Source organism: Felis catus, chromosome C1 (assembly GCF_018350175.1).
Source record: "Felis catus isolate Fca126 chromosome C1, F.catus_Fca126_mat1.0, whole genome shotgun sequence".
Lineage (NCBI taxonomy): Eukaryota > Metazoa > Chordata > Mammalia > Carnivora > Felidae > Felis > Felis catus.
The window spans coordinates 15,346,736-15,361,246 of NC_058375.1; the positions used below are offsets into that span (position 1 = coordinate 15,346,736).

Consider the following 14,511-nt stretch of genomic DNA (forward strand, 5'->3'; position numbering starts at 1 on the left):
TCTTTCCACTTAATAAATTCTAGGTAATATCAACAGTCAATTTTATACTTAAAAATAATTTTAACTAGGACACCTGGGTGCCTCAGTTGGTTGAGCATCTGGCTCTTGATTCCAGCTCAGGTCATGATCTCACGGTTCACGGGATTGAGCCCTGCATCAGGCTCTGAGCTGATGGTGCAGAGCCTGCTTGGGAATCTCTCTCTCCCACTTTCTCTGCTCCTCCTCTGCTTGTGCTCGCTCTCTCTCTCTCTCAAAATAAATACATAAAGATGAAAAAAAATTATTTTATTTATTTTTATGTTTATTAAAAAATTTTTTTAACGTTCTACTTATTTTTGAGACAAAGAGACAGAGTGAGAGCGGGGGAGGGGCAGAGAGAGAGGGAGACACAGAATCCAAAGCAGGCTCCAGGCTCTGAGCTGTCAGCACAGAGTCCCACACGGGGCTCAAACTCTTAAACCGTGAGATCACGACCTGAGCTGAAGTCAAACACTTAACCGACGGAGCCACCCAGGCGCCCTTAAACGATCTTAACTGGATTTAAATTTGCAGAATAAGTGCCAATACCAAGGCACTGAGGTGGTATGAAAACTACAAGTTCATATGAAGTTGAAGGAGCAAACAAGAACACTTTGATAATCCTGGCAACATTGTATGTCAGAGCTGGTGATGCACATGTATTATTTTACTCTAAAACACATACATGGGAGTGTCTGGCTAACTCTGTAGGTAGAGTATACAATTCTTAATCTCAGGGTCATGAGTTCAAGCCCCACATCGGACATGGAGTCTACTTAAAACAAAAATAACACATGTAGGTAGTATGTGTTGTTTTGAAAATATCAAATATTTCTTAGTAAGAATACTTCAATAAAGCTGTGTCTTATATATACATACTTGAGACACTTAATGAAGCTATAAAGTGTATCATTTTAACAGTGTATCATTTTGAAAGTTGTACTCAGTCATCCTACCCCAACAGCCTACTAGTCACTGCTCTAGGTGCTAGGGATATAGCAGTGAACAAAACAACAAAATTCCTTGCCTTTGTGGATAGTACATGCTAGTAGGAAAACATTAACAAAGGCTTTGATAAATGGTGATAAATGATTGGACAAAAAGAAATCACAGAAGGGAGATAAGGTATAGTTGCCCCTTGAACAATGCACAGGTAAGGGGCACACTCGGCTCCCTTGCATCCAGGCCAATGTCTATGTATAAGTTTGGAATTCTCAAAATTTCATCTAATAGCCTACTGCTGATTAGAAGCCTTACCAATTAATAGTTGATTAACACATATTTTATACGTTACATATACTACATGTATACAGTCTTAACAAAAAAGCTGGAAAAAAACATTATTAAGAAAATCATAGAGAAGAAAAAATACATTTATAACACCATACTGTATTTACTGAAAAGAAAATCCATATATAAGTGACTCCATGCAGTCCAAACCCGTGCTGTTCAATGGTCAATTGTATGTTTATTCTACCAGCAAAAATCCAGCAAAAATCCAAGGTAATGATGATTTGGTTTCAGATATCAGAACCTTGAGACATGGGTTCTTTCCAATTACCAGCTCTTTCAGAAGATGTCGTTAACTAAATATATTTCTGTAATACTCTTTCCTGGTAAGCCGTTCTCTAAAAGGCTTTCAGGTCAGAACTGTTTGTAACATTTTATTTAAAAATTCCTTACACCACTAAACCTCACTGCCTAAACTGATTAGCAAAACAACAAAATAAAATAAAACACAACAAAGTAGCAGAACTTGCTCAATATTTCATACATACTTACCATAAGCATTGGGGAAGTCCCCAGGTCCTGGTCCAGGATAAAAAGGCCCTGGCCCTGGTGGTTGAACTGGATATTGTTGTGGGGGCCCAACATATGGAGGGCCACTATGACGGTACTAGAAAAAAGAAATTAAAGACATTTATAAATAATATGAAGGTAGCTTACTATAAAATAAACAAAGAGCTGTGTGTATATATAAGAGAATTACTTAAATAAAATGAAAACACTTGGTTAAATACATTAAAAAATGTTTGCTTGCCATCAAGATGCAGTGAGGATGGAGAGAAAGATATGCATTAGGTAAAACCTTACAGCAAATCAGTGCACAGACCGACATCAGCTCACTGTAAAATTATTTCAGGCTGGTAGCTTTCAACGAAATTGAAGGATATCACAGGAACAGCATTAATTACTGAGTCTATTTTAGAGAAGTTGGATGTGAGGAAGGGATGGGGGAAAGCCAGGAGATAAAAATAATTCCTCTAACAGCTTAGAAAAACTTAAGAGATGTAGAAATATCTCCTTACAATATTATGGAAAATGACAAAATGGCGAGACTTATAACCAACAAGAAAGTTCACATATATGTTACTAAAAAACCACTGCTATCACCCACCCTACCTGCTTCCTCTGATGAGAATGTGAGTAAATCCCCACTCTACTGCTGGACCACACAGACCTGAGAGATACTTTACCTGTGGGATACAGTACTGAGGGCCCTGGGGCACTGGGTACGGCATGGGTAGATGGTTAACCATCATGATGTGCTGATTGGCCTGATACACTGCAGTGGGTGTCTGTGCACCAGGACGAATGGAAGGACTGCTGTTCGGGATGGTAGCTCTAGGAGGCTGTATCTGAGGCCTCTGAAAAAACTGAGGAGGGGAGAAACAAATATTTATATATATATTTTTTACAAAGGGAAATACGTAAATTTAACTATCTTGAGCTTTCTCCTTTTTTACACTAATAAAAAGGTTATCAACTTTAACTGAAAATACAACGTACATGAAAAGAGACAAACTGTCTATGGCTGGGATCAAAAAACATATCCTACACTAGGCACACTAAGTCAAGTTTTGATCAATGCTGTGACACATATGAAAACAGGCGGTCTCACTTTTAAAATGAAGTCTCAGCTAATTTAAACTAAAAATTCTATACCATAATTATTAATTTTAAAATCTGTGATAAAATGTAACAAAAGCTTGTCTCTCTAAAACTCGTTCTACTATATAAAAGTACTGCATATTTCACTAAGAGTAGGTGGCTCATAATCAACTTATTAAAAATTAAAAGCAGTCACCTAAAAACTACCATTCAAGTAATTTATAAAATATTTAGAAGAACAAGAAATCAACCTGGATATAAATACTTTCATCTCAGTCAAGTTAAATTAAAACTACCTATAGGGTGATGGGAATGGCCTTCCTTTCCTAAAAAGTGGCAACCCATATTAAATCGAATCCAATTTTACTTTCTTGAATAGTTTGCAAGAGAAGTGACAAATCTAGACAGACTTAAGAATGGTCTGGAAGGAAGAGAACTCAAATGTATCAAATAGCAGCCAGTACCTGTGGTCATTTATGGTTCTCACTGCAGGCTTACAAGCCTTGAAACAATATATCAATTGTAAATTCCCACCATAAATGCATGTATAGTCAACAGCAACAATCAACTGTAATTGTCTCACTGTAATAATAATAAGGGAATAGAGCAATAAAGAGGCCATGCAGAACCAGTAGTTGTTACCTGGATGGGTCTGAATCCTCCCTTCAATTATGAAGCAAGAAAGCAGCAGGAAACAGAAAGAAAGCCAATGGAAAAGCTTATAGATCAGTAGGAAGGGGTAGGACATAGCATGCAGCTCAACAAAAATATCTTTGTATTTAGTAATAACAGGAAAAGAAGGAAGATTAGAAAATCAGAATGACAATTCTCCACTTGAGAATTCAAGGACACATGGAATTGAAGAATCAAATCATATTTAATTGAAAATAAATAAATCCAGTGGCAAAAATATTCTAGTAGTAGCCACAAGTTATAACAGCTTGAGAGGATATGTCTACTTATTAGCATAAGTACAGCTGGGACTACTGATTCCTACTATTGGCTCTACAGACACCCATTATGTAATTTGGCATTAGTTATTCAGCTTCTCTATGATCCACTCTCCATTTTTAATGGAGAAAAGAGGTAATAATAAAAGTGCCATTCATTACTTTAAAGTTTACAGGGGCGCCTGCGTGGCTCAGTTGGTTAAGCATCCGACTCTTGTTGATTTCATGGTTCATGAGATCGAGCCCCTCATTGGTCTGCATGCTGACAGCAAAGAGCCTGCTTGGGATTCTATTTCTTTCCCTCTCTCTCTGCCCCTCCCTGACTCGCTCACTCTCTCAAAATAAATTAATTAATTTAAAAAAAAGTTTACAAAAGTCCTAAGAAATAACTAGGCTTTTCAAAATTTATCAGACCCTTCAGGACAGAAACCTCTCCACTACCACAGTATATAAGAGGCCACTTAAAGCTTTAAAATGGGGAAATATAAAACTATTCTTAAAATGTGGTCTAGCTCCAAAATCTCCTGAGTTGTTTCATATTCCAGACATGAGTATTTCTACTGGCCCAAATAAAGGCAAGGATGAGCTTTGACCTGTGGGCCCACTCTGGTCATATCCTGTCTTACTCTTCTTAAGCATCAAGCTACCCAAATGTGATAGAAGAAATAACTTTTCATCCTGTGCTCAATCGGAAGGATTAGGATCCAGCGCCCAAGGCTCATCCCCATTTGGCCTTCATAACCCAGGACAGAGAAAGCCCTAAAGAGATTAAGTCACAGAAAAACAACAGACAGTACAGCAGGAGAATGGAGTGAATGAGGGAGGCCATAGAGAGTAGCTGATGGAGATGAAAAGAAAGTACAAGAAGCAAAGTTGGTAATACAGGAACCTGGGCTGGGGCCACACCAACAGCAATAGTCTTCTAGTTATTTCCACCGACACAGTTTTGGTAACAGACACAAGAATTTCTGTTGACTTCCACCAAGAACACTGAACTAGTAAGCTTTCCACCCTAGACTTCACTTCTCTGAATTACACAGCAGGTAAAATCTATTATTCATCAATGTATGTGAGCTATAAACATATTTTAGGAATGAACTTAAGCATTTTTATAACTTGGTTAATGTATTGGGAGCCACAGAACTATTACAGGTCTCAAGGAGAGAATAGTCATTCCTCTGCTCAACTAATTGAGCATTACTAGATATTAGATATAGTAGACAGAAATCTTACTCCTGTAAGATCCTTTTCCACCAACTCTAGAGGGCAGCCAAGATAAGGACAGTATCAAACAGAACAGGTGATGATCTACTGTGGTTATATTATCATCAAATTCTGTCCAAGTATTTACTGCCTGAAGAGACACAATGCTATTAAGTTGTATAGAGCAAGAAAAGCAGATACGGTCAGAGTTTCCCCACAATTCTAACAGTTTACTATATGCGAGTCCTTTTCTTGGCACTCTTTTCCAACTCCTCTGCTGGGGTTTTTAACCACTGTTTACAGTAACTGCGATTACAGCTGATTCAAGGAGGATTCGGAATAGCAGTAAGACTATCTTCTTCAGTGGTTTAAAAAAAGAAACGATATTACTGCTAATATTACTGCTAATATTAACGTGCAGCTGAACTCAATAAAACACAAAATTTGTGGTTATGTAGACATGCTTTTTTTAATACACTAAGATTTCAGCTTTGAAGCAATGTAGAAAAATGTATTCATATATGCACACTAAATAAGAGTGGAGATTTATATAGCACTTACTACCTACCAGCAACCACTCAAAACCTTTTACATATATATTAAATTATTCTCACAACACACCTCTAAGGCAGGTACTATTATCACTCCCATTAGATATAAGGGAAAATTGAGGGACTGGAGATCAAGTACCTTACTAAAGGTCTCCTATCCGTAATTTAAACACAGTCAGGTTTAGGTCTCTAACTTTAATTGTTACACACTCCACTTCTCACGAAGTGGAACACCCCTCGTATTTTCCAACAACTGTCAGTCAGAAGACATTTTTTCAAAGGCTGCAGGGATGTGTTGAGACCTTTATCCAATGAACTAAGGGGTGCATATCCCTCAACCAGAACCGATTCTTGGTAAGAAAAATGCTCCATCGGTTACTTCACAAAACTCATGCTTATTCTTCAGGAAAACAAATTTCTTCTACCTATAAGATTCTAATTCTCTATCGCCCTTAAAGTAACTGATACCTGTTCATATGCTTTTACATGCTTGGTACAACATTTAACAGACCTACTTTTACTCAATCTCACTGCACTAAGATTTTTACAGGGACAGGCGATCTGGAGCTTATTTTTCCCCTTTAAGAAGTTCCTTCCGACCCTCCTTCCCTCGCTCCCCACTCCCGCAGCATGTGTGTGCAGACACACACAAGATTCTAGTATCAATAGAAGTAGAAAAGGTGTAATGGCTGGAAAAACAAAGACATAAAAAGAGATGAATTCTCTTTTTTGCACTCTCTCCTAGCCATTCAACTGTGAATTTAGATTATGATTTAATAGTGGGACAGGAAATTTAAAATCTGTGGGTGGGCACGGCAGAAAACCACAGGTTATGAAAAAGAAGGTGTAAACGTGAATGGGCCTTCCCAAACTGCTTGCAATGCTTCAGAATCCCTTTGCCTGTCTAATGAGTGATGAAGAATCATTAAAAGAATCAAACTCACCCGGATGTGAGGACAGTACAGGCCATTTAATCTAACCACATACCTACAGTTTAAATCTCTTATATGAAATGGCCTTGAGGTTATGAAACTTGAGCAACCCAAGACACAGTTCCGTTTCATTGTTAAATGGAGTTCTGACACAGCAGAGGTCTTCCCTTCTACTGGCTCTAAATTTCTCTCTCTGTGTCATCTACCCTCTGGGCCAATAACTATTCCTAAAATCACATCAACGTCAAATCCTTCTACCATGGAAGTTATCGGAAGACAGCCATCACTGCCAACTTTCACACCGTCTACTTTTTGTTCAAAGCCAATCATTACCCTCCACGTTCTATCCCTTGAACCAAGATTCTGAATTCCCTCTTCAGGTTTCTCTCAATAGGTTTCCACTGCTCCAAGTCTGACTAAATAGAGAACCAAACACAACTATCCAGGTGGCGTCTTCCCAGAACATACCTGGCTTCACTCAATAAATATATCTGTTGCTAAATGAAAGAGAAACATCTGTCTCTGATTCTGGCTGACTACATTTCTACTAATAAAACCAAGAACAACAGAAGAGCTTCTGTCAACCACATTTTACTACTGATTGGTACTGAGTTACATACAATCTTTTAAAAACCCTTCAGTCTTCTTTACATATATCCTAAAAATAAGTCATGCTCTTCACTTTTGTATGTACTTATAAAGAGGTGTTCTTGTACAGGAACATACAAGGGAATCTTGCATATTGTTCTTTTGAAAATTTATCTGGCAAATTTAGGGATGCCTGGGTGGCTCAATTGGTTGAGCATCCAACTTCGGCTCAGGTCATGATCTCACAGTTGGTGAGTACGAGCCCCACATCAGGCTCTGTGCTCCCGGCTCAGAGTCTGGAGCCTGCTTTGGATTCTGTGTCTCCCTCCCTCTCTGCTCCTACCCCACTTGCACTTTGTCTCTCTCTCTCTCTCAAAAATAAATAAACATAAATTTTTTTTTTAAATTAAAAAAAAAATTAACTGGCAAATTTCAACCCATCATTTCAGACTGTAGAGATACTTTTAGAGTCTGAATATATCACGCAGTGTCAAAACCACATAAGCATCAGCAAATTTGACAGGCATATCATTTAACCAAGTCACTGATGAAAATGCTGAAAAAAACTAGGTTAAGAAGGGAGGAATTGTGTACAAGTATCATCTCCAAACTGGATTTCAATCTGGGTTAAAAGTCTTTTATCTTCCAACTGTCTACTAATACACCAGGAGGATGGCAAAGAAAAGCATCAGCCCTCATTTGAGGTAGTACTTTGGGAAGCTCCAAAGGGCTAAGGCACATTTAAAAGACAGGCTAAATTTAGAGTACTTGTGATAGCAGACTTCCACTGAAACATTCCAGAAGCCAGAGGAAAAATGTTACCTCTTAGAAAATCCTTCTACAGATGTGATAATGATATCATTACCAAAAGTTTCCTGGACACATTAGTAATAATTGTTTTTTGAAGATGCTGGTAATTATATCACTTCTCATGAATTCCCCTTTCTAAAATCATCAAAAGACAAGGGGATCTCTAAAATCTACATAATACCTCAAAGTTCTCATGGGGCGCCTGGGTGGCTCAGTTAGTTAAGCATCCGACTCTTGTCTCAGGTCTTGATCTCACGGTTCACGGGTTCCGTGCTGACAGAGCGGAGTCTGCTTGGGATTCTCTCTCTCCCTCTTTCTCTGCCCCTGCCCTCTGTGTGCATGTTCTCTCTCTCTCTCTCTCTTTCTCTCTAAATAAACAAACAAACAAACTTAAAAGAAAAAAAAAGTTCACCGGTGGTGCCTGGGTGGCTCAGTCAGTTAACTGTCTGGCTCTTGGTTTTGGCTCAGGTCATGATCTCATGGTTCGGGAGTTTGAGCTCCAAGTCGGGCTCCACGTTGACAGGGTGGAACCTGCTTGGGATTCTGTCTCTGTCTCTCTCCCTGTTCTTTCTCTCAAAACAAATATATAAACTTAAAAAAAGAGAAAGAAAAAAAGTCACAGATTTCCATATATAATAAAAAAGTTTTAAAAAAGAAGTTCTCTGAAAATTACCTATTCATTTTTAGCAACTAGAAAAATCATATTCAATCAATCAATATTCCCACGCGGGAAAAAAACTACTGAATACTAACTTGCAAAGCAATAAAAACCGTATCGAAAATATGCTTCTGAAACACCTAGCTTTCTGCAATTTATTGTTCAGCCTCCTGGAAGAACAGTAAGATTTGCAATTATGAATTTTTTAGATTAATATCTTCAAAAATTCTGAAGTACTCTGGAGAAAATAACAGTGCTATGATTTTCTGGCAAGTTACAAAGGGACAAGCAGTAAAGAGTCCACATCATGGGATATCACTCAAGTATCAACCAGAGATTCTACTGACTTACAATAATTTATAACGAAGGCTATTACATTCTAAATTCTTTGTGTATCTTCCCTGCATGTGGCCAATATCACATACTTCAACATTTCATTAAGAATTAGAAGATGTTGGGGCGCCTGGGTGGCGCAGTCGGTTAAGCGTCCGACTTCAGCCAGGTCACGATCTCGCGGTCCGGGAGTTCGAGCCCCGCGTCGGGCTCTGGGCTGATGGCTCGGAGCCTGGAGCCTGTTTCCGATTCTGTGTCTCCCTCTCTCTCTGCCCCTCCCCCGTTCATGCTCTGTCTCTCTCTGTCTCAAAAATAAATAAAAAACATTGAAAAAAAATTAAAAAAAAAAAAAAAGAATTAGAAGATGTAAACCCTAGAGCTGAGTTTTCCAATACAATAGCCACTAGCCATATTTGATTAGTTAAATTAACATTAAATTAAAAATTCAGTTCTTCAACTGCATTGCACAGTTCAAGTGCTCAACAGCCACATGTGACTAGTAGCTACTATAGTGAACAGTACAGACACAGAACGTTTTCACCATCACAGAAAGTTCTATTAGAAAGTACTGCCCTAGAGGATTACGTCAGATGGCCGACAAAAAAACAAAAAACAAAACCCTAAGGATTCTGTCAGGAACAGAAGGTGTTCTGTCTGATCATAATGTAGAGTCTGGGAAAGGAACATCCTTGTAGAACACTCTACTCATAGGTAAAAATAGGCTGAGAAAAGGAAGAAAGGCAGGCTGTCTTATTGCTAAAGAAAACTGGCATCTACCAAGGATCTATTATGCACAAGGGATCGTGACAGGCAGGCACTAGGATGCTCCCAACACCCTTAGGAAATAGGTGCTATTGTTGTAATACTTCAATACTTTATCATTTATGAGCACGTTTTATCACTTCTCAGATAAGAAATCTGATGCTCAAAGTTAGTTTGCAGTAAAGCTAAGATTCCCCATTATGCCAACTTCTAACCTATATTTTCTTTACTATCTCTGCTGTAACCTTACAATGCTTTTGTGAATAAGGCACCAGATAAAATTGCCCATGACTGACTTAAACTCTGAAAAATCTAAGCACTGGTCATAAGACTGCATAAATGCTTGATCTGATTTCTAAGTAATATCCATTAAACTCTGATATGCCAGGTCTGGCCCCAGAGGCAAGCCCTAAGCCTTCATTTATTTTACTTTCCAAATTTAAGAAACTGCCTAGAGCAATACAAATATTTCTCTACCAGAAACTAAGACTTCAAATATAATAGCACGACTTTGAGTACAAAAACCTTTAAGGGTCATAATGGAAAAAAACACAACACAACAACAACATAAGCCAGCTGTTTTCTTTTAATCTTTTAGCAACAAGAACAGAACTACAACAGGAAAACACACACACAGTTTCAATGCTGGCCACCAGGTAACATATTTCCTTGAGGCCCAATACTATTGTGTTTTATGAAGCTTTTATTTGTTTATACTAACTCCAATTGCTCTGAATATGGCATATTCTCCAACACTTGTGAATACTATGTGAACTAAAATCACGTATCGACACACCGCAGAATATTTTTTGTTTTATGAACACTCTTAAATACCAATTCCCTGGTCTTTCTCAAAATGCAAAGACTACTCAGCCATAGTATAAAACCAACACTTGATCTCTGTTGTGAAACCCAAAAGTAAAATAAGGACAACTTCAAACCACAACTACACAAATTTCAGCTACCAAACATGAAAATAACACAAGTCAGAATCTACATTATACCAAGTGACTTGTTTCACTTATGAGTGTACGTTCTGTTCTGTTCTTTCAGTTTCTAATTACCTTGGGATTTTCAAACACCAGAGTAAAAATAGTTGACATATTTCTCAAGCCAAGGGTGTTCGCATATAAAATTACTTAGTACTTCTTTCACCCTTGAAGAAAACTGTTATTCTAATCTAAAGCTGTCTTCGGACTGCAAAATGCCAAAAAGAAAAGAACATCCTAATGAACCTGAAGAATTTCTGCAAAAGCCAAAAACTAATGATACTGGAAGAAGACATGGCTGACATAATTCTAACTAGAGCATGGTATCCCTGACTAGAAGGACTAAATAAGAACACTGGCTGGCCACACATAAACATATTCTAAATAAAAGTAGTCCCAAGAAATACATTCTGTAACAGTTTCTTGGTTCTATTAAACTAAAAAGATTTGCTATCCAAAATCTTACATGTTTCATTTCAATTCAGGTACTTCACTTTACAAAGAAGAAAAAAAAAAAAAAAAAAAAATATATATATATATATATATATATATATAGGTCCTAGATTACTAGCCTGGACAATCATGTTTTCTTTTCACAAGCAATTACCCGCAACTAGCTTATCGAAACAACAGTACTTATTTTCTTCATAATGTTCGGAGAAACAATTGTTACTAAGCATTCACAAAAAGTTATGTATTTACTGTTGGACTTTAGAAACAGCAATCAAAGGAACATCATCCAGCATCAATCAAATTATTTTCTGAAAAAAGATCAAAGCATGAAAGGATATGTGATCAGAAAGGGAGCCACTGATGAACAAGGCAATGCGATAAAGGAAAAGTGAGAAACATATTCACTAATTCTAACTCTCAATTTAATGCTTTCTGGTCAAAGGAAACCACCATAACTGAAAAAACCATTTGTGCCTTCAATTCACAACAAACCAAAACTAATATAGGACACAGATGTTTTCCCTTTAAAAACGTATCCTCTGTAAACCACTCAATGTTTTTCACTGTACTGATTTCACTATACAAGTCTCTACGTACGGTCTTGTCTTATGAGCATCTCCTCTATGAACCTCTAACTGACGTTAGATCTGAGGAGATCATTTTAAATACCGACTTCAGCCAGTGATTCTCAAATGAGAAACAGTATCACCTCCACTGGGGTTATTTGGAAATGTATGAAGGTGTTTTTGTTTTGTTTTTTAATTCTCACTGGGGGAATCCTACTGGCACTTAGAGCCCTAAGGTTGCCTAATGAACTGCAATTTACAGGGAAGCTTTTCATAACTGGTGATCCCACCCAAAATGCCAATATCTATTCCACGGTGAAACAAACCAAACCAGTCTGTACATCTATGGACACAGAAGAGCGAACTCTTTCTAACATGCTCTATGCCGTTAATACTGGTTCAGCCAGCTCCTGCTCAGCAGTCGTCACTTCAACACCAAGCCCCTCCCTCCTCTAGTTCTCCAAGGTCACTCATTACTGCTACTGCCTCAACCAAAGTCACATTATTTCCTTACTTAATTCTCTGTGGTGTAATGAAAAAATTCTAACTGGCATTTAGAAAGAGGGGAATGCCAGAGTAAAAACACCCAGATGCCTAAAGTTTTTGTATCCAAAAGCAATGCTCTGTATTTATGCTGCATCTCAAGAATCTATCTTTAAGAACTAGTGTCAGGAAGTCATTATCTTCCTTGTTGATGAATAAGTAATAAGTATACACACATACGTGATTCCAATTTTTTTAATGGCTAAAACACGCCATAATTTCACAAGTATCATCCTATAGCTAGATAAAGGACCAATCTGCCAATACTTTTTTGAGTGAGTCCTATTACACATGAAAAATGATTTTAGAACTGAAATCAACCTCTTGTCACAAGACTCCTTAAAGTTTTCCTTGGTTTTTGAAATGGAAGAACGACAAAGCATATCATAAGACTTTAGGCTCAGAAGAAAGTTCAGAAGACAGATTTTCCCAAAAAAGACTATTTGTAAAGGCTTAAATACAACATCCCCCTTTGAGGACCATCACTATTGAATAGAAATAATAGAAACATTTAGCCTTATATGAAGGAGTTCAAAAATGTTTTTACTTAAACAACAGTTTCTTTCTACTCTACTTCTTGAACAGAGATATCCCAGATTTTTCTGTTAGTGGTCTTACTGGATTGATCCCTGACTAAAATTTAAGCCTGGCCTCTATGGTCCTCGACTAAACATTTTTTAAAATTAATAATCAATCTTTTTAACCTAAGAGATTGTCTTTTTTTTTAATTATTAGTAATCTTAACCCATATATTCTTGGTATGTGCTAAACATTGCTAATCAGTTTACTTGCACTCCCTCATTTACTCTTCCTATCAGTCCTAAGATGGGTATTATTAATACAGTGCCCCTTTCACAAATGAGAAAACAAAGGCTGAGAGCAGTGAATAACTTACCCCAAACCACTCAGTTAATAAAGAAGAGTCAAACCTAGGTCTAGCTGACACCAAATGCCAAGCTCTTCAAGTACTTTAACAATACTGTCTGTTGATACTAAAAACTACCCGAGTTTTATTTCTTCATCTAATCCAAAGAACTGCCATCCACTTCATACAATCACCTCTGAGTTCTCCTGCAAAGTGTCTTTGGAATCTCAGATTTTGCTTGGCTTTTACATCCTCTAACTTGGAAAGACTGTATTTTGAGAAACAGAGCCTTGTATTAAATCATGGGTAGACAAAGAATTCCTTTAATGAAACAATGTCCATTTACTCAGTAGTAAGAATTCTAACTATGATAACACAGGTAAACACTGGTAACTTTTCTCTTGCTTTATCAAACCATATTATATTGCATAATAATATTAAAAACAGCTATCACTTACTGACTGTTCACTTTGTGTCAGATGCCTTAGGAATCTTATCTCTAATGCAAAGGGTATTTATCCCCATTTTACATAGGAGGGAACTGAGGCTCAGAAAAAGATCTGGTTAAAACAGCTGGCTACATGATAATATGGTGGTAGTAAGAACCCAGATCTGTACAACTCTAAAGTCTATGCCCTTTCTACTATAGCAGAAGAAAAAGTTTCAGAACACTCTATCAAAAACTACTCGGAGGGAAAAGCCCTGCAAAAGTCTTTTTCCCCCCAAACCACCTCCTCTAGTATATTCCTGCTAAATAAATTAGTGTTAGTGGATACATTTTTGGATATTAATTTAAACAATCACTTCATTTAAAAGAACCAACAGGCTAAGGATAATTCTCTATGCAGCAAATGAATATATGTTATTGTTAACTGGATATTAGATTTCAGTTAGCAACTGAGAGTAAGTGGTTTTAGAAATACTAATGCTATTTTATACACATCAATACAAGTTACATCAGAATGTTAACAGAAAACCCTTAGAATGTTGCCTGTTCCACTCAGTTAAATGTAAACAGCACAGATACCCACAAAATCGGGGGGGGGGGTTAATTTATCAAAAAAATGTCAGGGTTCTCTACATTCAGAGCAATTATTTTGAGGGAAAAAACTCCCATAAACAGAAGGGAATGGGTCTGTTACACACAGAGTGCTGTGAGGTTAGTGAAGGATGAGAAGAGGACCCCACGAGGCTGCAGCTCCTGGAGAGAGCAGCGGAGCGGCCCCTGGAACGGCAGCATTCTCAGAGTCAGCAGCTACTGGCACCCCCGCCTAGTATTACGGGTGATAGTGAAGGGGCAAGGGTACAGTACCTGATGATGGGCAGGTCGAGGCCCCGCTGCAAACTGAGAAAAGGAGGGAAAACAAACACAAAAGGAAAGGCACAAAGAGTCAGAAA

The 14,511-nt window shown here is 37.7% G+C and overlaps 1 protein-coding gene across 26 annotated transcripts in view; it reads right to left on the reverse strand.

Moving 5' to 3' along the window:
• Positions 1 to 14,511, reverse strand: part of EIF4G3 (eukaryotic translation initiation factor 4 gamma 3) — a 314,690-nt gene that overhangs the window by 139,260 nt on the left and 160,919 nt on the right. For 11 of the 26 annotated variants that reach the window (XM_045035235.1, XM_045035230.1, XM_045035222.1 and 8 more), the window contains 3 exons: positions 3,553 to 3,573; positions 2,496 to 2,675; positions 1,801 to 1,915 (listed from right to left, as the gene is read on the reverse strand). In XM_045035235.1, the coding sequence (XP_044891170.1) occupies positions 1,801 to 1,915; positions 2,496 to 2,675; positions 3,553 to 3,573 (316 nt within the window). Of the gene's footprint in view, positions 1 to 1,800; positions 1,916 to 2,495; positions 2,676 to 3,552; positions 3,574 to 14,425; positions 14,459 to 14,511 lie in introns of those variants that run through there. The other 15 variants (XM_045035239.1, XM_045035236.1, XM_045035227.1 and 12 more) reach the window with 3 other exon arrangements.